The sequence below is a fragment of the Podarcis raffonei genome, chromosome 2, assembly GCF_027172205.1.
Source record: "Podarcis raffonei isolate rPodRaf1 chromosome 2, rPodRaf1.pri, whole genome shotgun sequence".
Taxonomy (NCBI): domain Eukaryota; kingdom Metazoa; phylum Chordata; class Lepidosauria; order Squamata; family Lacertidae; genus Podarcis; species Podarcis raffonei.
In genome coordinates, this window is record NC_070603.1 from 123,674,356 (window position 1) to 123,701,684 (window position 27,329).

At 45.4% G+C, this 27,329-nt stretch overlaps 3 protein-coding genes across 3 annotated transcripts in view; 1 reads left to right on the forward strand and 2 right to left on the reverse strand.

Annotated features, from left to right (window-relative positions):
* The window catches only part of LOC128409430 (gastrula zinc finger protein XlCGF17.1-like), a 198,926-nt gene that overhangs the window by 53,748 nt on the left and 117,849 nt on the right, over positions 1 to 27,329 (forward strand). The window lies entirely within an intron of this gene.
* On the reverse strand, positions 1,412 to 18,512 carry LOC128408866 (vomeronasal type-2 receptor 26-like). The gene is made up of 7 exons (XM_053378885.1): positions 18,504 to 18,512; positions 13,642 to 13,820; positions 12,345 to 12,636; positions 6,447 to 7,250; positions 5,676 to 5,903; positions 3,878 to 4,004; positions 1,412 to 2,322 (listed from the first exon to the last, which is right to left on the reverse strand). Exons 1-7 carry the CDS (start codon positions 18,510 to 18,512, stop codon positions 1,412 to 1,414), a joined length of 2,550 nt encoding a protein of 849 aa, XP_053234860.1.
* LOC128409453 (major histocompatibility complex class I-related gene protein-like) lies at positions 18,272 to 25,769 on the reverse strand. The gene is made up of 7 exons (XM_053379962.1): positions 25,688 to 25,769; positions 23,154 to 23,429; positions 22,664 to 22,939; positions 20,884 to 21,168; positions 20,456 to 20,533; positions 19,787 to 19,822; positions 18,272 to 19,022 (listed from the first exon to the last, which is right to left on the reverse strand). Exons 1-7 carry the CDS (start codon positions 25,743 to 25,745, stop codon positions 18,991 to 18,993), a joined length of 1,041 nt encoding a protein of 346 aa, XP_053235937.1. The 5' UTR covers positions 25,746 to 25,769; the 3' UTR covers positions 18,272 to 18,990.

The window sequence follows — 27,329 nt, forward strand, 5'->3', positions numbered from 1 at the left end:
GTACAGCTGATGAAAACCCCAAATTAACAATCTCAGAAAATTGGAATATTGTGAAAAGGTGCAGTAGCTATTCAATCCATAACACCTTTAGAAGTCTGCATCACCACATCTTTCAAAGTGACAGGGGCCACTGTCTTACACAATGAGGTGCTATAACCATGCTCTGGAACCAACCGGTAAAACCTCTCTGCTTGATCAAATAAGTCAAGAGAGATGGGGTTCAAGAGGACATGTGGTTAGGCTGCTCTTACTTCTTCTCTACTCCCCCCCTTTTTAAACCTTTTTCTTCACAGATTCTCTGCACTTCCCCATTTTGGGGTCTCCTAACGGGATTAAGCTCTCAATCGTACAAGATGCAGAGACAATAAATACAACCCAGGTGGTTAAGAAAGCCCAACGGAGACTCCATCTCCTCAGAGTATTGCGGAAGAACAATGTCAATCAACATTTGATGATCACCTTCTACTGGTCCACAATAGAAAGTGCCCTTTCATACTGCATCACGGTGTGGTACGCTGGTTTGACATCAACTGATAGGAAGTGCCTACAGAGGGTGGTGAATACAGCACAATATATTACGGGCTGTCCAGTGAATCCGCTGGATGAAATAGCGGAAGAACGTTGCCTCAGGAGAGTGAGGAAAATTCTCAGGGATGATTCACACCCTGGCCGGCACTTTCTTGATCTCCTGCCCTTGGACAGAAGATATAGAAGCCTGATTAGTCGCACCAACAGGGTAAAGAACAGCTTCTGTCCGTGGGCTGTTAGGCTGCTGAATGAAAAGAGAACAACAGGGCAACTGACTTTCGGGTTTGGTGGGTGAGCGTCAGTAAACGAGGGGAATTAAGACTAAGAGAGCTGAGTGGGGGGTGCTCGTGTAATCTCACTGTATACAAATTGCACAAGTGACAATAAAGTATTTCGGTTTCAAACACAGATGCTGACAGCTTTGCATCACCAGGAACACATTGCCCCAGTATGATCTAGCATGTCCATTTTCTTCCTAAATTGTAGCATGTTGCCCTAGAGGTTTGATCTTAACAACTCCTATGCAGCTTGGGCACTACACAATGTCTTGTCCTCCACCATCTTCTTATGCCACCTTGAAGTTTCTAAGAGCCACTTCTGATGGTTCATCTTCAAATATCTTAAGGGCTGTCACATGGAAGATGGAGCAAGCTTGTTTTCTCCTGCTCTGGAGGGTAGGAACCATACTAATGGATTTAAGTTGCAAGAAAGGAGATTCGGACTAAACATTAAAAGTAGGGTGGGAGACTATATTAAAAAGTTCCATCTACTCATCCCACATGTATGGATGCAGAGGTGGTGAGGAGCAGAATCCTCTGACATAATCTGAAGTTGGATGCTGTACTTGCTGAACAACACACCTGAAAAACAGTTTCGAGAAGAATCAGTTTTCTAATTTAGTTTTTGTGGATAAATATGCCTTTGTATTTAGATCTGGCCTCAATATAATAATGTAGCATTTGGGAATGAAGATGCAGCCCAGGAGCCCAGCACTGGAGGCCAGCATAGAGAAGACTTGCACCGCTACCATATATTTCCCCTTGGTGCTTAGGTAGGTGGGAACAAAGGACACCCAAACACTGCAGAAGACCAGCATGCTGAAGGTGATCAGCTTGGCTTCATTGAAGGCCCCAGGCAGATTCCTGGCTAGGAAAGCCACTGTGAAGCAGATGGCAGCCAGGAAGCCCATGTAGCTGAGGGAACCATAAAACATGGCCACAGACCCTTCATTGCACTGCAGGATGATCTCTTTAACCTGGGAGCTTGTGTCAAAGTCCTGGAATGGAGGAGAGATCCCCAGCCAGATGCTGCAGATGACCACTTGGACAGTGGAACAGAAAATGACAATGGTGTTTGCCAGACACTTCCCCAGCCATCTCCTCACCCTATTCCCTGGCTTTGTGGCCAGGAAGGCCAGCACCACAGTGATGGTTTTTGCCAACACAGAAGAAATGGCCACTGAGAAAATGATGCTGAAGGCCGTTTGTCGCAGAAGGCAGGTCACTTTCTTTGGCCTTCCAATGAACAGGAAGGAGGACAAAAAGGAAAGCAGGAGGGAGACGAGGAGGATGCAGGAGAGGTCCCAGTTGTTGGCTTTGACTATGGGAGTGTCTTTATAGTTAACAACGATTCCCAGCACTAAACCTGCGGTTAAAGTTAAGAAGAAGGCAAAGGAAGCTAGGAGGATTCCCAGTTGTTCTCCATAAGCCAAGAAGGTGATAATCTTGGGTACACATTGATCTTGGTCCTGGTTTGGATGATGATCTTCAGCACACCTTGAGCAATGCTCCGCATCTGCAAAGACAATACAAATATGGGTTTTTATTTGCAAAAGATGGTCCCTCCTGTTTGTTTATGTCTTTGTTCGCATCCATTGGGGGTAAACTTGAACTGTCCTACTGTTTAAAAACTCTATTCCATAAAAATCATTGGACATGACCAAGGAGGTTGGGATTGGAGAACAGCCTTTACCAAATGTGCTTTGAAGACCCTTGCAGGACGCAAGGGAGAATCGTGCTAAGAGGAAGGCACGCTTGGCAAATCCACACCGTGATCAACTCCCACCTGGAGGAAGGACGTGTGGATCCAGAATTGGCCTCCACAGTCACTTACGGACTCATTGTTAAAACAGTGCTCATGGAAGGCAATCTTACTCAGCTATGAGTGATCGCCGAATAAGAAGACCATGATGAAGAAGGCCCTCCTTCAAGGTAGTAGAAAACCATGTCACATGGTTTGGGGAGAAAAAAATGAACCGGCCAAAGGTCCTCTAGTCATTCCTGTTTCTGGGGTGACAGGTATTCATTTATTAATTGTCCATACAACTTTTTAAGCAATATTGGAACCCCTTATCCTGACAACAGTTTTACAGGTGAAACTCGAAAAATTAGAATATCGTGGAAAAGTTCATTTATTTCAGTAATTCAACTTAAAAGGTTTGTTATAGTTGTGATGATTATGGTGTACAGGTGATGGAAACTCCATATTAACAATCTCAGAAAATTTGAATATTGTGAAAAGGTGCAGTAGCTATTCAATCCATAACACCTGCAATGAGTTACTGAGCCTTTAAATGGTCTGCTGACAGTTGTGCAGAAAGCCATCATTGAGACCCTCCTTAAGAAGGGGAAGCCTCAAAAGGTAATTGCAGAAGAAGTTGGATGTTCCCAAAGTGCTGTATCGAAGCACATTGATGGAAAGTTATGCGGAAGGGGAAAGTGTGGAAGAAAAAGGTGCACAAGCAGCAGGGACGACCATTTAAAGGCTCAGGAACCCATTGCAGGTGTTATGGATTGAATAGCTACTGCACCTTTTCACAATATTCTAATTTTCTGAGATTGTTAATTTGAGGTTTTCATCAACTGTACGCCATAATCATCACAATGATAACAAATAAAGGCTTGACATATCTCGCTTTGCATGTCATGAGTCTATCTCATACATTAGTTTCACCTTTTAAGTTGAATTACTGGAATAAATGAACTTCTCCACGATAGTCTAATTTTTTGAGTTTCACCTGTAAATTTGGAAGCGTTATGAAATAATGAATCTTAGGGCAGAACTCAGGCATCCTGGGTTGCAGATCACTGCTTTATATCTCACAGACAGGGCTTTTTTCACCCGGAACTCAGTTCCTGCACCTCTCAGGTGGGCACCATTCTAAGAGAATGAGGGAGAAGTTCATGGTGAGCTCCAGGACTTCTTTTTCTAGAAAAATAGCACTGCTCACAGACTTCACACCTACTCTCCACAAAATATTCAACCATGTTTCTATTATTAAAGAAATGATTCTACAACATGGAGACCTCATGTTCCTGAGAATATTGCTACATGTTGGAGTTTATCCCACCTTCGTGAGTGGAGATGGTCCCTTCCGCACAGAGAAGGCAGTCATAGCAGCAGAGTGGCTTTGCTTCTTGAACCACCTTGGCAGATCCAGGGCTGCAGCTTTCTGTGCACCTGGAAGGAGGCAGGGTCTAAGCATAAAGACAAGGGGCACCAAGGAAAATAGGTTAGGCCTTATTTTGTCATGGAAATGAGGCACAAGGCATTGGCACAAAAATGGAAGCAAGAGGAATTACTAATGAAAGAAGAATGGCAGATGAAATTGATGGACTAAGCAGAATTAGATAAATTAACAGGAAGGATTCAAAACCTGCGGGACCAGAGATTCTTAGAAGATTGGAGTAAATATATGAACTATTTGAAAAGCACTAGCTGTGATAGTTCCTAAGACAGGGTTAGTCTGGACTCAGTTTTCTATGCTCTGATAACCTCCTGGTTGTACTATTGTTGAGCTACCATTCAAGACAATCCAGAGGCTGCAGCAGGTGCAAACTGTAGGTACCTGGTTGCTCATTGTGGGGAAAGCCAAATGGAATGACATTTCATGAATTCCCTGAGAATTTTTGGTATTGGAAAAAAAGAGTGAGTGTTAAAAGAAATTTGTACTAAAGCGGCAATCAGGACATTTTATTTTTTTAAATGTCTGTCTGATGTAGAATTATGGGGAACTGAACTCAAGACTGGAATAATGAAAATCTGAAATATATGGAAATTGAGAGAGTCACTGAAATTTGCATAGTACCAAACCTCCAGTAACTACACAGGCTCCATGTTTGCTACTGAAGCCAATTTATCAAATGGGTACATATGATAAATGGATCAGGACCTAAGTTCTCAGAAGACTTCAAGGTAAACACTGAGAGCCATAGGATACAATCCAATTGATTAGTGTAGAATATTTCCCAGCAATGTGAAACAGAGCCTTCACTATAGATAAGGGAATTCATATGTCTATTTTCTCTGTACTCTGCCCTGGGCATTTAATGAAGGAAGGGAATAATAATGGCATAATAAATTATTATTAAGAAGCGTTTCTAGTTTAATTAGGGCAGGGGTTGGAGGAAATGTGGGCCACTTCATCTGGTTACTAAAATAAGCAACCTCCTTACACCACAAACATCTGAATGCTACATGTACATTTTAACAGGGACCTACTACTAAATGAAATAAATCCTGGATGCTGATGTTGAAAATATGAATCCCTGTGATTCACATGTGTGGCATAAATAATGTGTGTGTGTGTGGGGGGGATAAACTCACTCTCCAGTAGCCCGCAGTTGCAGTTAAACTCACAATGTGAAGCAGCATAGTGAAGTGTTAGGAATGTAGGCTGCTAATACTGTTAAGTAAGTTTAAAAAGTTTTACTTACAAAACATTCCAAAGGTCAGATTCATGCATTTATCCAAGCAGCAGCAAGGAGAACAAAGGCAGAATGCTCAAGTAAAAAATACAGTATATTACAAACTTGTGTGCTAAGCTTGGAGCTTGCTTAAGCACATCCTCCTTGGTCATTTACATGACATGGAGAGAACAACATGGCAAGAAGAGAAGGCTTCACTTCCTCTTTCATTGGAAAAGAGGGGGCTCGAGTTAGCTATGCTCTGGTTGTAATATTGTTGAGCTATCCTACAATACAATACAGAACAGGGGTTGTCTTAAACCTTTCATGAACTAATTAGCACTCAATCATAGTTATGTTTGACCGCAATCTCCCACAGATGTTGACAGGCATGTGGAGGTAGACCATAGTTAGAGCTGCTGAGGTGGGAAATACCATAGAAAAATAGATGAATTCTCTCACCTGTTTGAGCCCTTTGGGCCAAGCACCGGCATCCTGGTCGGTGGAGAACTGTAGATCTTGGGATCCCTGTCTGTTGATACTCCCCAATTTCACTCTAAGGATGGACTTGTTGGGAAACTTCACCCAGTTCACAATGTCCAAGTCAGCTGCCAGTTCCCCATTCTCATCCAAATATACTCCATCCATGGAAGAATTGTAAAACTGGGAGTTTCCCAAGAAAGGGTGGAGCTAGAATGGCAGAGAAAAGAGTATCATCTAGAATAAGGGGAAATTATACTGGCTATCCAATTCTGCTGAGAAGACTCCCTGGAAAAGACCCTGATGTTGGGAAAGATTGAGGGCACAAGGAGAAGCGGACGGCAGAGGACGAGATGGTTGGACAGTGTTCTCGAAGCTACCAGCATGAGTTTGACCAAACTGCGGGAGGCAGTGGAAGACAGGAGTGCCTGGCATGCTCTGGTCCAGGGAGTCAAGAAGAATCGGACATGACTAAGCGACTAAACAACAACAACAGCAATCCAATTCTGCCCATTTCATGCTTAGATCTCCTTTGACCTGGGGCTGGGTGCAGACTCAAGTAGCTGCGTCTTTAAGCATCTGCTTGGGAAAGTGATATTTTGCAGACCCATTTTTGAAACGACCTGAATTGGTCCCTAAATTTTTTACCTCCCCACACTACACATGTTCTCAGACAAATCCAAGAAAATGATTCTGGAATGGTACGACTGATTGTCACGTCTGGCAGAGATGTCTGTGATGGGAATGAAATACCTGCCATGCCAGTAGCCTTTGAACTCCCAGTTTGTACTTTGCCGTCTGTTTATATCTAGATGAATATGCAGCATTTAAGGCACGAGCCACAGCTTGGACAGTGTTGTAGATCCTGTAGCTGTCTAGAGAGAGGATCCTTTCCAGATCGTCTTGGGGAAGCATCTCCAGTTTCTCCCTCTCTCTGCATCTTGTCCAGCCTTTCACTGAGAATGCATGCTTTGAATAGGAGCAATCAAAAGCTTCCTCCCAAAACTTTTTAATACCAGAGAGGAAGGGTAGAAAACCACCGTATTTTGCCCGTTTATTTGTCTCCAAAAAGAAAGAAAGAAAGCCGTGGATGTGTTGGAAAGATAAGCCACTGTAATTTAACTCCAAGGAGATGTCCCACATAGCCGTTGTGATCAAGACTTTCCCTGTCTTGGGTTTTAAGAGGTTGAATGTTTTTTCTATAATTATGATTCCCAGGGATAAATAATTAGTTTCTACATAGTAAAGAAATACATTGACTTGTCTCCACTTTTGGAATGGTAGGAAACTGATATTCACAGGTTGATTGTCAACTAGGGGGATGCTCTGTGCGATGGGAACACAAACGCCATTCTCAGTGAGTAGAGGCAGCAACATCTTTAAGAATCTCTCTCCGTTGTCGGTGTCTGGAGCAAAGAGACCAACAAACGTCCATCTGAAGTGTTGGAGCAGCTTGACAATCCCTGAATATTGGGCTTCTTCTTTGGGGACCATTCGATAGAAAAAAGGGAACTGACTCTTATCACTGAGAACTTGGGAGACAAATGCATAACTGACCTGGCAAGAGAAGTAAGATGGTTGACTTGTTTCGGATCAAAGCCTTTTATTATTATTACTCCAAATAAAAACTATTTACCTTGTAAATGCAAATCTTTGTGCTGAGGCAATGACTTGACACGTAAGATCAGATGGGATTTTAATCTCTAGGAATTCCCTGGGTCCCTGTTTTTATTTGTTCTTAATAGGCTTTAATATTATGATTTTACTACTCTTTGTTACTTTATTTGCATATATAGTTCATTAATTTCATAAAATGCATGCACTGCTTGAAACAATAGCTCTTAAGGCAGTTTATGAAAAGTAAGAAAATCAAGAAAAAATTCAGCAATACTTTAAAACATATGAAGGTTAAAATAGTAAAACAGGTTAAAATTACCTCAACCTTTAAAGCTTCCGAGTAGGCTTCTTGTTATGGTATGCCTCTTAGATGCTTTCAAAATGTTATGCTATCTCTATCTATCTATCTATCTATCTATCTAATCTATCATCTATCTATCTATCATCTATCTATCTATCTATCATCTATCTATCTATCTATCATCTATCATCTATCATCTATCATCTATCTATCTATCTATCTATCTATCTATCATGTATCATCTATCTATCTATCTATCATGTTTAATGTGATTTGAGAGCCAGTGTGGTGTAGTGGTTAAGAGCGATAGACTCGTACTCTGTTGAACCAGATTCGCATCTCCGCTCCTCCACATGCAGCTGCTGGGTGACCTTGGGCCAGTTACACTTCTCTGAAGTCTCTCAGCCCCACTCACCTCACAGAGTGTTTGTTGTGGGGGAGGAAGGGAAAGGAGAATGTTAGCTGCTTTGAGACTCCTTAAAGGGGGTGAAAGGCGGGATATCAAATCCAAACTCTTCTTCTTCTTCTTCAAAACATATCTACTTTCCCAAATATTTAGTGGCATGGCCACCTATACTGTTAGGAGAGGCTCAGAACTTACAGGGTTAAGAGTTCTGAGTGATGACGCCTCACATTCTGAGGGCGGGTTTAGAACACGGAAGGGGAGTGGTTTCTCTGTGTTCTCACAGTGTGCGTGTCAGCTCCGTGGAGAAAGGAGCAACATGGGCGAACTCTCGCCAGGAGATTTATAGCTGTTGTGTTTTGCTAAGGAATAAAGACTTTAAGATAAGGAGACTGCTGCGTCCAGCCTGAGTTATTACCACACGACAGAACGTTCCTGCTTCTGCTTCCGCTGTGTTTTACGCTCTGCTGAGTCAAAGGTCCCAGGGGGGAAGACCAGAGCTGCGCAAGAGAAGTGTGCCGGACCCCTGGACGTAATTGACCACCCAACAGGTTATGGGGGTCAGCAATAAAGATAAGCAACGTTCGTGCGTGTGAGAGGCCAGCAGCCAAAGGCCAGCTAAGGAGTAGCTGGAGCCAGCTGGAGCGAAGGGAGCTCGCTGGGAAGGATCTGCCGGACCGAGAGGTGCTACTGTATCGTGAGTAAGCTGGGCCCCCGGGGGAGAGATGGCAGACAGCCAGAGGTCGTCAATTCCTTTTGATAAGGTGGACGGGAGCAAGCCCTGGGCCGGGAGAAGGCAGGCACTGAAGAAAGCAGTGGGAGCCAGGCCAGAGGGGGCTGAGAATTGCTCTGAGGAGGCCCCAAGAAGCCCAAGAGGGGCTGAGGGACGCCCAGAAGGCCCAGAGGGGGCTGGGACTGTGTTGGAGGGCTGCCGGAATGCCCCTACACGTCAGCTGCATGCTGCAGAGTGGCTGAGAGAAGAGAAGAACTTTGCACCAGGGAATGGGGTTGCAGGCCATTCCAAGGGTCTTGAGAGTGCCCAGGCTGTTTGGCAGGAGCTGGAGGGGGTTTGCAGAGAAACCACAGCAGAAGCCAAAAGCCATTTTCCCAACGGCAGAAAAGCCTCAAGGAGGAGTGCTGCTGGAAAGGTTGGGGGGGCAGAGAAGACCAAAGGCAAGTTTGCAAAGTTTTCCACTAGGCGATGTTTTGTTTGTGCCTCGGCTGACCATCTGTGTCGCAGCTGCCCACAGAGAGCAAAGGAGCCAGGGCAGGATATGTCCAAGGTCGCTTCCCATGGGAACCAGCCGGGTTTCCATGGCAACAGAGGGAGCAGGCGTGAGAAACAAAAGAAGCTACGTGCTCCAGAGAAGGGAGGAAACGTTTATCAGCTGACTGCGTCGATGGCTGTTTTGGAGAACACCTGCAGCGAACGCCCCAAGGTCGGGGGCAGCAGGAAGTCAGTTGCTAAGGCAACAAAGAAGGACAACTCCGGAGGGGGGAGAGTCCTACGTTGGGTTGTTGACTCGGCTGCGAATGCCCATTTGGTAACAGCGCCACCTGATGGACAAATGTGGAACTGCAAGGCTGTTTCAACTGAGAAAACAGTTCAATTTGCTACAGGTTCACAGGGACGTGTAACCCATGTTTCTAACATGTTTGTCTCTTTCTTACAGGCTGAATTGAAGGTTTATGTTCTCCCTGAGATAAAACATTGCCTGCTATCTGTACCATGCCTTTTACAGGAGGGATATTCTGTGAGTTTTGAAAAAGATGTTTGTACAATTTCCAGAGATGGGAAGGAGCTCGTAAGTGTTGGAAAGGATCAAAACAACCTCTTTGTTTTGGAAACACCACTGGAGGGTGAGGGGAATACTGGGAAAGCCACTGATCACACTCATGTGTCGTGTGCTTGCGTGTGGCACAAGAGAATGTCACATGGGTCCTGTGAGGACGTCCAGATGTTATCAGAGTGCACCAAAGGTTGCAAGGTAAAAGAATGTGGTCAACCTTTGAATTGCAAGGCTTGCAGAAAAGCCAGAAACAAGGGATTTAGCCATCCCAGGGTGGAGAGAGTAACCACAAAGCCTTTTGAGCTTGTGCATGCAGACCTTTTTGGTATGCCACAGCCAAGTCTGGGCAAGGCCAAGTGGCTGATGGTGCTGACAGATGATTATACACAGAACGCATGGGCGTACACGCTGAAAACGAAGGAGGAGGCAACGCAACTTATCAAAGATTGGGTTGCAGAGGTGGAACTAAGGTTCTCCACCAAGGTGCAAGGGTTCAAATGTGACCGAGGTTCAGAGGTCACTGGGTCTGCTCTAAAGGGTTTCTTTCGCCAGAGGGGGATACGTCACAAGGTGACTTCTCCTCAGGAGAGTGGCGTGGCAGAGCTTAGGAGTAAAGCTCTGGTTCAAGCATCAGAGATCCTACTGGATGACTCTGGTTTGCCTCACAGTTTTTGGGGGGAGGCAGTAAAAACGGCCAATTTCACGATGAACAGGTGCTACAATGCAGTGGTAGGTGATACCCCGTATTTCCTGCTTCATCAGCAGAAGCCGCTTGTGCATTTCTTTCGCACTTTTGGTAGCAGAGCCATGGTGCCTGTACCAAAGTTTCTGCAGCAGGAGGGTGGCCCAAGGTACCAGGAAATGATCTTCTGTGGATATGAGCCTGCGACAAAAGGGTGGAGATTCGCATATCCAGAAGGTGATCAGACCAAGCTTCTGGTCAGTAAACAGGCTGAGTTCTTTGAGCAGGATGGTTGGGCAAGGCGCAAAGCGCGCTCTGACGTTCACTCAGATTGTCTGTCTGACTCTGAGGAGGAAGGAGAGCCAGAGCCTGAACCTGCTGGTGGAGACCGGGTCCCTGAACAGAGTAGGGCGTCTCCACAGGTTGTTAAGGGAGTGTCCAAGAGTGAGCCCTCATCTCCTGTGCGCATAATGGAGAGAGCTCACAGACGTGTCAAGTCAGAGGGGGAGTCTTCAGATGAGGAAGACGCACACGCTGGCCCCAGTGGGTCGGGAGGAGCACCCCCGTTTGTGCCCAGGCGGTCATCGCGGGCAACAAAGGGAATTCCACCTGAGAGGTTTCAGGTCACAAATGCGTGGGTTGGTTTCGCACAGTGCGAACCTGAGGTTTGTGAGGTTCAACAGGTGCCTAACAACGATGCCAGGAAGGGGCGGAAGGCAATGGGGAAGGTGTTGAACACTCAGAGGTCCTCTCAGAACGTGATTCGAGAGGGGGTGTTAGGAGAGGCTCAGAACTTACAGGGTTAAGAGTTCTGAGTGATGACGCCTCACATTCTGAGGGCGGGTTTAGAACACGGAAGGGGAGTGGTTTCTCTGTGTTCTCACAGTGTGCGTGTCAGCTCCGTGGAGAAAGGAGCAACATGGGCGAACTCTCGCCAGGAGATTTATAGCTGTTGTGTTTTGCTAAGGAATAAAGACTTTAAGATAAGGAGACTGCTGCGTCCAGCCTGAGTTATTACCACACGACAGAACGTTCCTGCTTCTGCTTCCGCTGTGTTTTACGCTCTGCTGAGTCAAAGGTCCCAGGGGGGAAGACCAGAGCTGCGCAAGAGAAGTGTGCCGGACCCCTGGACGTAATTGACCACCCAACATATACTAGAGACCTTGTTTATTCCCTTTTATTCCCCATACAGAGAGTGCTGAGAACCACCATTTGACATGAAGATGACTTCAAAGAGTGAAGCTTCCCAGCTGAACATTCCCAATCTTCCGCTGTTTTTGCCTAAAACGACAGCCCAGTTGTTTACTGGCATTCATTCCCCCATCTTTTCCTCTTACAATTAATTAAATAGAAAAAAGAAAGAGGCTTAAGCCTGCGATCCAAAACACACTGTCCGCTATCATCCTAAATCCTCTTTCCATGTCAGTGGCTATTGGTTTTGTTCCCATATGTGTTCATGTGGTCTGAACCAGCATTGACTGATTGGGAGCAAGACTCTGGAGTAGTAGTGGATTGCTCATGTAGCGACATGAGCTGGGATGCTACAGTAGCGAAATACAGGTTAATCCAATACTTGGGACATTAGAAAAATTCCAATATTTGTCACTGAGGGTCCCCCCCCCCATTTAATGTATCCGTCATAGTCAGTTCATTAGTATCATTTAATTCCAATACCCCACCCCCCGAAAAAACCCACAATTGTTTGTGACAGCTTTTAAAAATAAAAATCCTAACATCTCAGGTCTTCCTCATTTTGAAGAGGAAGACATTATGTCAACACTATGCAAAATGTACATAGCTTTTGAGTTCTCTAGAATTAGACTCGGACAGAAAATGGCACACCTCTCTCCATTCCTACCTGTGGGATGTTATAGATACTCAGAATCCTGGAAATCTGAATGGAGTTGTGAGACTCAGCCCCTTCAAGAACAGCAACCAAGTTATTCTGTCCTCCGCAGTTGTAGTTTGGAACATTCACCTGCCTAGAAGAGAGTTGGTCTACCAAGGCTTCGTACGTCACCCTTCCATGGAAAAAGTTATCATGGATATTATAGCCCAGAGTGGTGTTGGGTAAGAGCCTGGAATTCCGATTGATCTCCTCAATGGCAAACAAGAGGGACAGAAGTTTCCAGTACTTTGTGGCTGCTTTACTGCCAAAATAAAATGATCAATAATTGTAGGCCAGGGACAATAAACACACATCCAAGAAGAACAAAGTGTGATAGAAAAGTGCATTTAGGCATTGTCATAGTACACAACCCAATCAGTATGAACGCTCAGGAAGCAGTGAGTGCCATATAAAGGTAAAGGGACCCCTGACCATCAGGTCCAGTCGTGGTCGACTCTGGGGTTGCGGCACTCATCTCGGTTTATTGGCCAAGGGAGCCGGCGTACAGCTTCCGGGTCATGTGGCCAGCATGACTAAGCCGCTTCTGGCGAACCAGAGCAGCGCATGGAAACGCCGTTTACCTTCCCGCCGGAGCGGTACCTATTTATCTACTTGCACTTTGACGTGCTTTCGAACTGCTAGGTTGGCAGGAGCAGGGACCGAGCAACGGGAGCTCACCCCGTCGCGGGGATTCGAACCGCCGACCTACTGATCAGCAAGCCCTAGGCTCTGTGGTTTAACCCACAGCGCCACCCATGTCCCATGAGTGTCATATACTTCCCCGCTAAAAATTGTGGAAAAAGATCAGAATAAATACTCAGTCAAGAGGTACTCTGGAAGTGACCCTTCAGTGTTTCCCTAGCTGAAAACTTATGGACAGCTGATATGTTGCTAAAAGGTCATAGTGGATTTGGTCCTACTTTCCAACAGAAAACATGGCATTGGGCAACATTTGCTTATTTAATAAGAAGCTATCGGGATCACCCAGAGAGAGTGCCCTGCCCTTTTCCACTTTCAAAACCAAGAAAGAACTGCTTTGTCTTACATTTCTATACTTTACAGTTGGAAGGGGACTTTGCTAATAACAACATCTGAAAAGAGAAGCCATGCCGTCAATGGTGCCTTAGCACTGATGCATTGCTGAATCTCTCCCCAAAGACAAAACAGGGCAAGGATTAACAGGAGCACAAAAGAGCCCCGTCATTGGGAATGTTTGGGGTTCATTCAATTGTCAGCTTGTGGAGCAGCAGTAACCAGGTTGACTTACAGTCTGAAGCTGGTCGAGGGAGACATATTGAAGACGTATGAATGAAATAAAGCTCTTGTAGCAGAAATGACCGCACTGATGAGATGATCTCCTGGCTTGTAATAATTGAATGGGTCAATCCATTCTCTCTCTAAAGTCAAGGGGCATTTCACTTCCACCATTCCAAAATCTGCATAGGGCTGAAGGAGCAAAAGAAGCATAAGTGGTATCATTTCTCATCTGCCTTGAACAGTCCTCTCCCATGGAACTGCTCCTCTCAGCTGGAAGATTGTAGATGAAGCCAAACTAGATGATTTAGCTGAGATTCCTGCATTGTAGGGGTTGGACTCGATGACCTGTGGGTCCTTTCCAGCTTTAGTATTCTATGATACTTTAAGCAAAGTTCAGTGGCTTTCCTAACATTGATGGAGCCCAACCAAGACTTACAGTCTGAAGGGGATGGAAGTCAACCTCACACCTGTGTAGTCTGTACAAAACTCTCACCCAAGCTCTTAATAGTAAAGGAGATACTTATGCACCAGCCCTTTGCAGCTCAGATACAAGATATTACATCATGGGGCTCTTGAATCAGATGTTTACTTCAGTGGGCTCCAAGGCAATATTTGGAGAAATCCCTGGAGCTTTGTTGAGAAGATTAAAAAAAAACCTGCTATGATTTTGATAATTATAAGGGAAAGAAAAACTGACTCCTCCGCAACTTTCTGATTTTTCAGTGTGGCTCCATATTTTTCAGGGGTGAAAAAATGCTGTCCAGGGTTGTAAAGACTGCGAAGAGAATAATTGGGTGCACTCTTGGATCAAATCTATGCTTCCACGTGTCATAAGAAAGCTGCAGAGATAGCGCAGGATAGTGCGCACCCCGGAAATGATCTCTTTCAGCTTCTGCCTTCTGAAAGAAGGTATGGGGTTATAAAGACTAGGACTAGCTGCCTGAGAAACAGTTTTTATCCAAATGCGATTTGGGTTTTAAATGCAGTGTAAGGTACTCTCTGTGGGAGTATATTGTATTTAATTATGGGGTATCAGAGTTTTTAGGGGGTTAACCAGGCTGGGATAGCTGGGATAGCAGGCTTGTTGGTTTCTGAATAACTGATGTAGATTTTTTCAATTCCGTTGTTCTGTACAGGACAATGACAATAAAGAGTATTGTATTGCATTGCATTGCATTGCATTGCATTGCATTGCATTGCATTGCATTGTACGCAGGTGCAGGACTACTGTAAAACACGTTGCAAAAACCACCAGATGTGGCTCCAGACTCTGAGGATATCAGAGAGGTCAGCTGAGCATGTCAAAACTTGATGGAAAACACATTCACAAGAGTCCAGATCAAGGGTTCCTTCTAAGACAGAGGTGGGAACATCTGGTTCATGGGCCAGTTTACACCTGCCAGGTCCTCCCCACTTGGTCTGCCAGGCTGTTTTGGTCAAGCCATGCCCACCTACTCTATACAAGCCCTTTCGTTGTTGTTGGGAAGTACGGTAACTTTCAGAGCAATCCAAGGACACTGCCAAGGGTTTGCCAAAGTTTGCGTCTATACCGCAACCTCTAGAGTGGCCCAAAAGCACACTTCCATAAGAACACATAAAAATATTTGCAGGGCATTGCCATTCAAATGGTGTGTCCCACATTATGTGATCAGTTATATGGGCTGGGGCTTACCTGGGCCCGATATTTTATTCAAGTCGGCACCCCTGTGTCCTGAGAATACTGAGTTAAAGGTAAAGGTACCCCTGCCCGTACGGGCCAGTCGTGTCCGACTCTAGGGTTGTGCGCTCATCTCACTCTAGAGGCCGAGAGCCAGTGCCGTCCGAGGACACTTCCGGGTCACGTGGCCAGCGTGACGAAGCTGCTCTGGTGAGCCTGCACCAGCGCAGCACACGGAAACGCCGTTTACCTTCCCACTATAAAGCGGTACCTATTTATCTACTTGCACTTAGGGGTGCTTTCAAACTGCTAGGTGGGCAGGAGCTGGGACTGAACGATGGGAGCTCACCCTGCCGCGGGGATTCGAACCACCGACCATGCGATCCATGAGCGCCACCCGCGTCCCAGAGTTACTGAGTTACTATGGCTTTATTAAATTGTATCAGGTGTTTTGATACATTTGTTCCCATTGTTTGCTTCATTTATATGCCATTGTGTTTCATATTATAGTGATTGCAATGGTGTTTTTTAACACTATTGTGATCATCCTGAGTGCTATGATTTTTGTAAAGCCGTAATTAAAACTCAAACCTTGGAATGCTTGTGTGAACTAAACTTTTCTTCATAATAAGAAGTTGTATGAAAATTTAAAAACATTACTGGTGAAATAAAAAAATGTAAGGTCATATATGTGTGTGTGTGTGTGTGTGTGTGTGTGTATGAATAATATTCATAAAGATACCAACCAAGCACGTACATAGATGTGTGGACCACATGTCTGGAGCAGCACAGGAAGACCGCCCTGAAACCATTTTGACTCCCAAAGTGACCAAATGTTTTCTCTGCAAGGAGGGAGGGGGTGGGGGAGCCTCCCCATTGTCTTTTTGTTCACAAATCCTGTCTTAAGGGTATGTCTGTGTATGAATAGGATGAACCCGTGAGGTGGCTCAGGAACTAAGTATTTGTCTTTACAAAAGACTGGCCAGGCTCCCCAGGGTATCCAATCAAGTAAGCATTAACAGGTAACCTGTCAGACGAGATAAACAACACACTCAGATTTCTGCTGTAGACTGCCCTTTCTGTGATGTAGGTATGATGTTTCTGGGGGTGGTCTTGATTCCAGGGCGGGCAATTTAAAATGTCTATATAAGGGTGGGCACACCTTGGTTCTGGGTCCTCCTCCTTTCTCCTGCGTGTGAGGGGAGCACCCTGTTGCAACAGTTCAATAAAGATCAGGCTTACGAGCTGCTTTGCTTCTCAATATTCTCTGGTTGGCCTCTGTTATTTTCTCCGACCGATGGAGAACCTACAAAGGACTCTATAAGGGCTCTTGTGTCCCCCATAAGGGAATAAGGGTGGATTTTTGTTTGTTACACTGGGAAAGGCCAGAGTACAACATAACTCCCCAAAACAAAAACAAACAAACAAACAAAACCCCATCAAACCACCTTAAAACCCTTCAGGAATGTAATTTTAAAAATTATTTAAAATTATTTAAATATTTTTTTCAAGAAACAGGATATAAGCATAACATTATCACAACAATTGGTTCTGTACCTCCCGCAGAGCAGAAGACTAATACAACAATTTCTTCCATACATTATCATCATCAACAACATAATAAAACATCACACATTAAAAACTTCCCGATACAAAAGATCAGCATCCAAACAAGAACAGAGACCAATGTGTCCCCAAAGTTATCAGCTTCCCGATAAATGCACAGTTGGTGCATGCCAGTAATAAGCGTGTTCATTTGAATACTTTATAAAGGTATGCCTTTTTTTTCTTTTGCTGTGAGCAATTGTGTTACTACCCAAATAAAAGTGATAATTTCCTTGTGCCATAAGGAGACTGTACTTGTTATGACCTACTTATGATCACAGGACTCATACACTGGATGACAATCACTTTAAAACAATTCTCTCCATATTCTTGCTTGGAGAAAAGTGCCATTTTATCATTAATTCTTTGACCGGTTCCATTTTGCGCTCATATTTTGCTTCTATATATCTTAAGAGGGTGATAAATAAATTCCTGTCTGTAATTACCAACTTTTCAGATTTTTGTAATTTCCCTCAATTTGGCTGATTTGAAATACGTCAGTTAGGTTGTTTTATTTGGGGTTTTTTTAGAAAATGAATGTAATAAAAATGTAAACTGTTCAGATAAAATATTATAAAATAGTTATATAATATATTATAGTTATATGAAAATATCAATAAAACCGATTTTCAAAAAGAGTAATGCTCATAAGGTTATCAAAGAAAAAATGTGCAGAGTTTAAGAACAAATATATACAATAAAGTGACCTTTCCAGATAGCTTTGTCTATAAATTGTTTAGAAGTTAGGTGCTGCCATGCTAAAACATCAATTCCTTTTTTTATAATAAATGTTTATTAAGGTTTTACAAAACATAAAAGTCATCAAATCACATAAATCAAACAATCATATATAACAAAACAAAGAACAGAAAAACAAAAAAATACACACTTAGCAAAGAAAAAGAAGAAGAAAAAAAAAATCCACTTTTAAGTTTCAAAATTCCATATCCCTCTGTCCTGACCTCCTCACATCTCTCTTTTTTGTGTTCCTCTTTATTCCGTCAAATTCAGCAAATTCTAACCCTCTTTCAAACCTCATTTATAATTATATATTTCCACTTATTATGTCTCAAATTTCCCTTATCTTGGTCCTTTACTCCACCTTGTATACTTTGACATAATATTATTCTAGTCATACCCCCCTTCTCCTTTTTAAGATTCTTCTTTTCATATCTCTTTTAACCATATCCCAAATGCCATGTTACCTTCACTTCCCACATCATATTAGCACTCAAACATTTTACAATATTTTTGTAGATTGTCCTTAAACTTTTTCCAATCCTCTTCCATCAATTCTTCTCCCTGGTCACGGATTCTGCCGGTCATTTCTGCCATCTCCATATAGTCGAACACTTGCATCTGCCACTCTTCCCTAAAACATCAATTCCATGCCATGGAACATTCCATGCTAAAACATCAATGGCCATTCCTTTAAGGAATGTGATCCTTAAAGTGGCTCCCCAAAATTTCTCTTTTGAAACTATTTATAGGGGGAACCTACATGGAAGACTTTTGTATCTCAAAGAAATAGACAGTGGTTTGTATTATTTTTCCTATCTTACTGGCACTTCGGCGATTAGCAAGGGTTTTTGGCTTAATTTGGTGCTTACCTGAGACATGCCAGAATTGAGTTCCGGCTAAAATAAGCCCCGAGTCTCTCCATTATAGATCCCTGGAGTTCCCAATAACTGAACGGGGAAGTTCGGTTCATGCTCTGTAATTTTGCTAAAAGACTTTTTGTGTATGCTGTCTATTAAATAAAAACCCTGAACTTCCCTCCACTTGTGCTGTGATTGCCACTTTACCCCTTGCATGTGGCAAAACAGTATTCAACCCACAATGGACCTTCACCATTCCATCTCTTTTTGATTTTCACTGCAAATGTAAACTTCAGAGGTAGAACATCTGTTTGGCATGCAGAAGGTTCAAGCATCAATCCTCAGCATCTCTAGGCATGGCAACCAGTCACTGCAGACAGTACTTGATGGACCAAAGCTCTGATTCAGCTTCCTGTGCCCATATGAAGCTTGTATAATTTGCAGGCAAAAGCTCTGGAGGAGCACTGAAGATTCACAACAGGCCTTTTGGGCACCTTCCTCAGCACTCTGGCACACCAGCAGAATATCTTGCTGCAGAAATGTAAATGAAAGACTGTTGTTAAGCTGGCATGGTGGAATTGTCAGCATGAAGGCCTTAGGGACTGGAAGGATCTAAGGAGCCCATCAAGTCTAGCCTATTCTTCTGAGGTAGGGCCAACAGAACATCTGCATCAACCCACCACAGCTCAAGTGACATGCAAGGGGTGCTACAGTGAAGGGGAAGGTGTGTAATGGAGAGAGAATTGCAGGGCTCCAAATGAGGACTCACACAAGGAAATGGAGTCACATATTTTCCTTCCTGATCCCTGTAAATGGCGTTCAGGCAGACATTGAAATTCTACCAGGGGGTAACAGAGGAAGCAAATTCTCCATGGAGACAGAAGATAGACAAATCAAATAGGGAGGCATAGGGTGAAAGTAGCCAGCCACTATTATTAATTAATTTATACACCACTTAATGCAAAATAAGAGGTAAAACATGTTTACAAAGTATTTAAACATTAAACAGATATCATCGTTCTGCACCAAGATACTCTTCGTCTCTTTGCCAGTGCTGCTTCTCAGAGTCCCTCCCATGTACATACTTTGGACTAGAAGAGTCTCTGCACAGAGACAAAGACCAAGCTGGAGACTCATTTCCCCCAGAACATGTCAAGGATGGGGTGGAGAGAGATGTCATGAGTCTTCTGCAGCTTGAGGACCAGTCTAAGACCTGAGCACCACAATTCTCTCCTTGTCCCACCCTAGAGATTGGCTGTGTGTTGGAGAAGCATTTCAAAGAGGGCATCTCTCACCTGAAGTTGCTCTGGAGCCACCCTCTCGCTGGTTTCCTGTGGAAGCAGATGCAGATTATTGGAAGTGGAAGAGACCCCCAGGTACCACTCAACCCCACTCCACTCCACTTGGCCTCCCTGAGACTTGAAAACACTAAACCCTCTCCAGCACAGGCTCCATCAGTTTTTAGCAGCCTCAAGTGCCTTACAAGAAGAAGAAGAATTTGGATTTGATATCCTGCTTTATCACTACCTGAAGGAGTCTCAAAGTGGCTAACATTCTCCTTTCCCTTCCTCCCCCACAACAAACACTCTGTGAGGTGAGCGGGGCTGAGAGACTTCAGAGAAGTGTGACTGGCCCAAGGTCACCCAGCAGCTGCATGTGGAGGAGTGGGGGAACGAACCTGGTTCACCAGATTACGAGTCCACCGCTTTTAACCACTACACCACACTGGCTCTCTTGCTTATCTTGCAGGAAATCAGTCCTTGTGCGGATGCAGCCATGGCTACTTTCTTCGGTCATGGTACTAAAACACCATTCACATAGTTTCTGGGCACATCAGGGGAGATGTTTATGGGTACCTCCAGATTTTGATGGGCCACCAGCTATCAAGTCCTCAGCTCATCCTCAAAGTCTAAAACAGCATGATCTCCTTCCTCCCTGCATATGAATTCACAGTTTATACTCACTGATGTATAGTGTGATCCCTGCTACCATAAGAACAGCCCCAGGCACCAAGATGATCCACAGATAGAATACTTTTGAGGCTGAAATGGGGTAAAAGAGAGAATGATGAATGGGAACCCCAACAAAAAATACTTCTTCATGCAATATATAGTAGAACTATAGAATTTGCCCCCCATCGAAAGGCAGTGAGGGCCACCATTGTGGATGGCTTTAAAAGATTAGACAAATTCATGGAGGAGAGCGCTATCAATGCCTACGAGCCACAATGGCTACGCTCTGCCACCACAGTTGGGGGCAGTATGCCCATGAACGATACCAGCAGCTGGGAACTGCAGGTGAGGAGAATGCTGATTTGTTCAGGTCCTGCTTGGACTTCCCATTGGGGCAACTAGTCACCACAGCCAGCCTTCCTCCCCTCCTGATTGCTCACCAGGCTCCTCCCAGGCCAAGTCCAGAGGCTCCGGAAGTCCATCATGTTCCACATGGCACCGGAACTGGTCCCTATCCTTGGGGTCAACCTTGATGCTGAGCCAGGCGTAATAGGTCCCATCTGAGTTGGGGACCACATCCCTGCGGAAGGTGTCCTGCTCCCAGACCTCCCCATCCTTCATCCACTTGGCGTTGATCTCTCTGGGATAGAATCCGTAGGCCTGGCAGATAAGGGTTTCCAGCCCATCATAACCTGCCAGGCGTGTAACTTTCACCGTCGGAGGCTCTGCGAAAATGACAAAGTTGTCGCTAAAGCACATCTATCAGCACCCTTCCAGCCACTGAGAGGATGGATGCGCTCCTTTAAAGTGGGTGGAGCACTTAATGTAAATTTGACATTCACAGGTCTATAGAAAGTGGGTGTTCAGGAAGAAGAATTATCAGGACACATTCTAGACAAGCAAAAATACTCAGTGGGTGTAACACATTCAGGTGTCCTGGACCTGAGGTTTTCTAGCTGTGTTGTAATAAGTTAGCAAAATATCCCACCAGTTGAAGGATCCCCAAGAGATTAGGAGCTCCCAAGAATGGGATTCCATTGCTACAAAAGGCAGTAATTGGCATTTCTTCACCTTACATAGTGAGCCTTCTTAGGCCTTCAGGGAACAGCATTACTGGGTCTCCATAGCAGAACCGGAGTCAGATCTCTCTGATCGAGTTGACTTATCTGTGAGGAGCAACGTTAATCTTAAACCACCCCAGAGTTCCTGATACTTCCACTTACCCCATGCAGAAGATCCTTGGTTCCCTGTCCCCTGCCTGAAACTCTGCAAAGCCACGGCCAGTCAGTGTCGATCAGGCGTTGCCAGTGCAGTGTTTGTGGAAACTTAGTGTGCCTGCCAATATCTCGGATAGTGCCCATGAAAGGACTCCATTCTGGGTTACGCCACACACCCCATGGTAGCCATTTTGTGACTGACTACTACTTCTAAATTCCTAATGTGCCCATTGGTCCCCAAAGGCTGGCAAACCTCGGCTTAGACCAGGGGTCAGCAAACTTTTTTACCAGGAAGCCAGTGCACTGTCCCTCAGACTTTGTGGGGGGCCGGTCTATATTTTTTTTTGGGGGGGGGAATGAATTAATTCCTATGCCCCACAAATAACCCATAGATGCATTTTAAATAAAAGCACACATTCTACTCATGTAATTCCCGGACCATCCGTGGGCCGGATTTAGAAGGCCATTGGGTCAGATGTGGCCCCGGGCCTTAGTTTGCCTACCCACGGCTTAGACCAGGGGTCAGCAAACTTTTTCAGCAGGAAGCTGGTCCACTGTCCCTCAGACGTTGTTGGGGGTCAGACTATATTTTGAAGAAAAGAAAAAATGAATGAATTCCTATGCCCCGCAAATAACCCAGAGATGCTTTTTAAATAAAAGGCCACTTTCTACTCATGTAAAGACACGCTGATTCCTGGAATGTCCACGGGCTGGATTTAGAAGGCAATTGGGCTGGATCCGGCACCCGGGCATTAGTTTGCCTACCCATGGCTTAGACAATAGGGAGTTAGATGGACCATCACTCGTGGAAAACAGGATGGTGGTGGACCTAGTTCAGGGAACTCGTGGCCCTGCAGATGTTGCCGCATGACAACTGCCCTCACCCCTGACCATTGGCCATGTCGACCAAGGTTGATGCAAGTTGTGGGTCCAACAACATCCACAGGAGTTCCACAAAGGGAGCTGATTGTTAAGTCTGTGGGATCTGCTTTCCCATCCGCACCTTTCCTCAGCAAAACCTCCTTTCCACACTCCAAGAATTTCGGCAGCCACTCAGGGCACTCCTTTTCCAGGTAGAACTTGAGGCGTTGAGACCAGGCCAAGTCAATCTCCCACTTCCTCTTGGTAAACTGGGCCGGAACATCCGTCGCTGTCCAGGTGAGGGTCTCCTTGTCAAAGCTGAGGAAGTCTTCCCCATCATAGCCATATTGGGTATAGCCTGCTCTGTGGCCATCCTCACTCACCTCACAGCCATACGCCATCTGCCAAGTGTGGAAGCCTGAAAGATAAACATCAGGGTCATAGTAGGATATGCTGTTCCAATTTTCGGGATTAAAAATCCTTCTGATTTATGCTGGAAAATGTGGGAAAGGAAGAGTTCTTTGTTTCTGCTAAAAGTTGCGGCAAGCAAAAAGAAAACACTGTTGATTTCGGTAAAAGACTGCACCTTTATCCCAAAACTTTCAGAGGGGACTCTCTTGAATGCTGCTCACCTCCACTTTGGTTGTAGTGCTTTTGCAGGTTCTCCACATCTTTGCGGAACCTCAGTTCAGCACTCTGTAATCTCCAAGTGTTTATATTCCATATATGAGGATCATGATTTACAGCATCTTTCATCCATGGGACGGCAGGCACTGCCTGCCTGCTCTGGCTGTCATAGTAAGTAGCTCTCTGGTCATCCACGTAAACCACTGCAGTGAACTCGAAAAGTCCTCTGCTGGGCTCCCAAACTGCAATGAACCAGCCATGCATGGTGTGAAAGGAGTAGCCTGGAAAGGAAGAAAGGCAGGCAAAGTTAGTGGGTCACAGAATCACAGAATTGTTGAGTTGGAAGGGACCTTCATGGTAGCCGACAGTTGCAGGGGGAAAGTCAGGCTGGCTAAAGCTCAGAATGAACTCAGGCTTGCAAGAGAGGTTAAAAATAGTAAAAAAGGTTTCTTCGGCTGTGTCTGAAGTAAGAGGAAGAACAAGCAAGTGGTAGGTCCTATGCATGGGGAACAGAGAGAAATGTTATTGGGTGACAGAGAAAAAGTTGGAACTACTCAACACCTACTTTGACCCAAAAGGAAGGCGATGCCCAACCTTTTGGACGCGGGTGGCGCTGTGGGTAAAAGCCTCAGCGCCTAGGGCTTGCCGATCGAAAGGTCAGCGGTTCGAATCCCCGCGGCGGGGTGCGCTCCCGTCTTTCGGTCCCAGCGCCTGCCAACCTAGCAGTTCGAAAGCACCCCCAGGTGCAAGTAGATAAATAGGGACCGCTTACTGGCGGGAAGGTAAACAGTGTTTCCGTGTGCTGCGCTGGCTCGCCAGATGCAGCTTTGTCACGCTGACCACGTGACCCGGAAGTGTCTACGGACAGCGCTGGCCCCTGGCCTCTTGAGTGAGATGGGCGCACAACCCCAGAGTCTGTCAAGACTGGCCCGTACGGGCAGGGGTACCTTTACCTTTACCTTAAATGATGTAAGGAGGGAACAGCAGCCCAAGACAGGAAAAGAGATAGTAAGGGAACACCTAGCGACTTTAAATGAATTCAAATCTCCAGGGCCTGATGAACTGCATCCCAGGGTACTAAAGGGTACTAAAGGAGCTTGCGGATGTAATTTCAGAGCCTTTGTCTATTATCCTTGAGAATTCTTGGAGACCAGGTGAGGTCCCTACAGACTGGAGGTGGGCAAATGTCCAAAGCAGCGCACGGAAACACTGTTTACCTTCCCGCCGGAGCGGTACCTATTTATCTACTTGCACTTGACGTGCTTTCGAACTGCTAGGTGGGCAGGAGCTGGGACCGAACAACGGGAGCTCACCCTGTGCGCGGGGATTCGAACTGCCGACCTTCCTATCGGCAAGCCCTAGGCTCTGTGGTTTACACCACAGCGCCATCCGTGTCCCTTGAATAAAAGGTAAGAGCATAAAAAACGGTATCATCCATCAGTGCCATATTGGGGGGGGTGGGGTATTGCCCTGGGTGGCGCCTCCAGAGGAGCGCCATTACGCCTTCCAGCCTGTGTGTGTATGCAAAAGCTCATGATGTGTGTGTGCCAAATTTGCTCTTTGACCCAGGCGAAACAAAGCCTAGTTTTCCCCTTGTTCTATCACCACAACCTTATGATGATCCATAGGGTGGTCAGGTGTGCAGAATACTTTTCAGAAAGGTCAGCGTTTAGGGGATCAACCGGGGAGGTGGGAGGACTGAGGCTCAGCAGCACCCCCACCGCCAAATTAAAAACCTCCCTTGCATTTCTAACAGCAGAGCCATATGTCTGAAATTTCCCGGACATACAGTGGTACCTCGGGTTACAGACGCTTCAGGTTATATACGCTTCAGGTTACAGACTCCACTAACGCAGAAATAGTACCTCGGGTTAAGAACTTTGCTTCAGGGTGAGAACAGAAATCGTACGGCGGCGGCACTGCGGCAGCTGGAGGCCCCATTAGCTAAAGTGGTGCTTCAGGTTAAGAACAGTTTCAGGTTAAGAACGGACCTCCGGAACCAATTAATTTCTTAACCCAAGGCACCACTGTACTATATATTTGGACGCTGGGACAGAAATCTCCTAAATGTCCAGGAAATCCCAAAAGTATGGTAAGTGGCGATTTTGACCATTTCGTGTGGGGGAGCTCAAGAACCTCAATTTAAAAAGCGATTTTGCAAAAAGAGAAACCTCAACAACTTTGGCCGAAAACGCTCAACAACTTTTCTGTCCGAATGTACATTTTCTGAACTACGGCAACCCTGGGTAGGCGCGGATGATTTTAAGCAGGGCGGGCAGAAGACTATTTAATGCAGCAAAAAGAGGAAAGAGACATTTCGTTGCTGTGAACGCCTTCTAAAGCTCTTGCCGGCTGTGCGCGGAGCCGATGCTGAGTGTGAGGCTCCTGACCGGTAGGAAAAATATATTCAGGGCTCAAAATGATTCAAGGCTGCTGCTTAGTCATGGGGTAAGCAGGGCCGCCACCACCACAACAATCTTCCTCCCTTCTTCCTCCCTTCGCGGAAATCCTTTGCATGGGTGTGCGGAACGGTACTCACCTGAGCGGCTTCCCAGCAGGACGGCAACAGCCGCTTCCAGGATCAGGAGCTGCCACATCTTGGATCGATTGCTATCGCAAACAGCCCCGGTCCGTGCGATCGAGAGCCCCCTCCGTGCAATCTAGAGTTGCGGCTGATCTAGATCAAGCGCCGGGATTGGCCCAGAGCAACACATCCGACCAATTAGAAAAATGAGCTCGGGTTTCGGCAGCGGTTGCTGGGCGGACGTCGCAGCGGGAGGCTGCGAAGTGAAAGTGAACTTTTTGGCGATTATGCAAATTCCGGGAAACGCGGAGTAAGGCGGGGGGGGGCGGCGCTTGCAATTTTCGGTGTGTGTACGCACATCATTCTTGGCGATCATGTGCTGGAGAAGCAAGTCCGGAGTCAGCCTGGCAAGAAAAGGTGGGAAACATTTAGGGAAGTTTTTAATCTTTAATAATAATAATATATATTTTTTATTTATACCCCGCCCTTCCCGGTTCAGAAAACCGGGCTCAGGGCGGCTAACAACAAATTTAAAACACTTAATTGATGCAACAAAAAACAGCACAAAAATACAATATAAAAAGTGAATAACAGTAAGTTCAGAATTCAAAAAATCAATTTAGGGGGGAAATGTTTTATTCTGTTTTTAATCTGTTGGGAGCCGCCCAGAGTGGCTGGGGAAACCCAGCCGGATGGGCGGCGTATTATTATTATTATTAATTACAACTACAACAATTACCACCCCTGCCAGGTAAAGAGGAGGCGGCTGGGATTGACTCAGCAGGGCCCTCCAGTGTCCCACCTGTGCAACTTGCAGGAAAGGCGCTTGTCCGCCAAAGTAGAGAGAATTGGAAAAAAGGGGAAGAGCATGCGACGGTCCAGCAGCTTTTCTGGGCTCTGTTTGGCTGCTGCTCATAGGAAAGATAGCTTTTTATTATGATTTTTAAACTGTTATTCTTAACCACTTCGAAGTCAGTGACAGGGTACTGCACCATACCAAATACCAAGCAAAAAGGTAATACAGTGGTACCTCTGGTTAAGAACTTAATTCGTTCTGGAGGTCCGTTCTTAACCTGAAACTGTTCTTAACCTTAGGTACTGCTTTAGCTAATGGGGCCTCCTGCTGCTGCTGTGCCATTTCTGTTCTCATCCTGAAGCAAAGTTCTTAACCCGAGGTACTATTTCTGGGTTAGTGGAGTCTGTAACCTGAAGCGTCTGTAACCTGAAGTGTCTGTAACCTGAGGTACCACTGTAAATAACAAGAAAAGGAAAAGACGAGGCACAAGTATAAATCAAAACATCTAGGTTCGAAGCGTAAGAAATTAAATCCCAGCAGTTGACATAGCAACGTTCTGGATCCTCCATCACCCTAGAAACACACAGTTTATTTGTATCCCCCCCTCCATCAAACAATAGCCAAAATCCACAAGTTCTTTTTCCACGCAGCCATAAGGAAGAAAAAACCTGCAGGGCTGAGCTCCAATGAATAAACATGCCCTGAGTGCACTCTTGCAATGATGTCAAACCTAGCCTCCGCCTTGCTAGGAAACTAAGCCCTCAAAAGAAAGAAGTGCTTTCTGAAGCTCCTTTCCTGCCCAGGCTTGGTGAAGGTTTTTTCTTGCAGCAAGCCCTTGCAGGGCCTCCTGCCCCGCTCCAC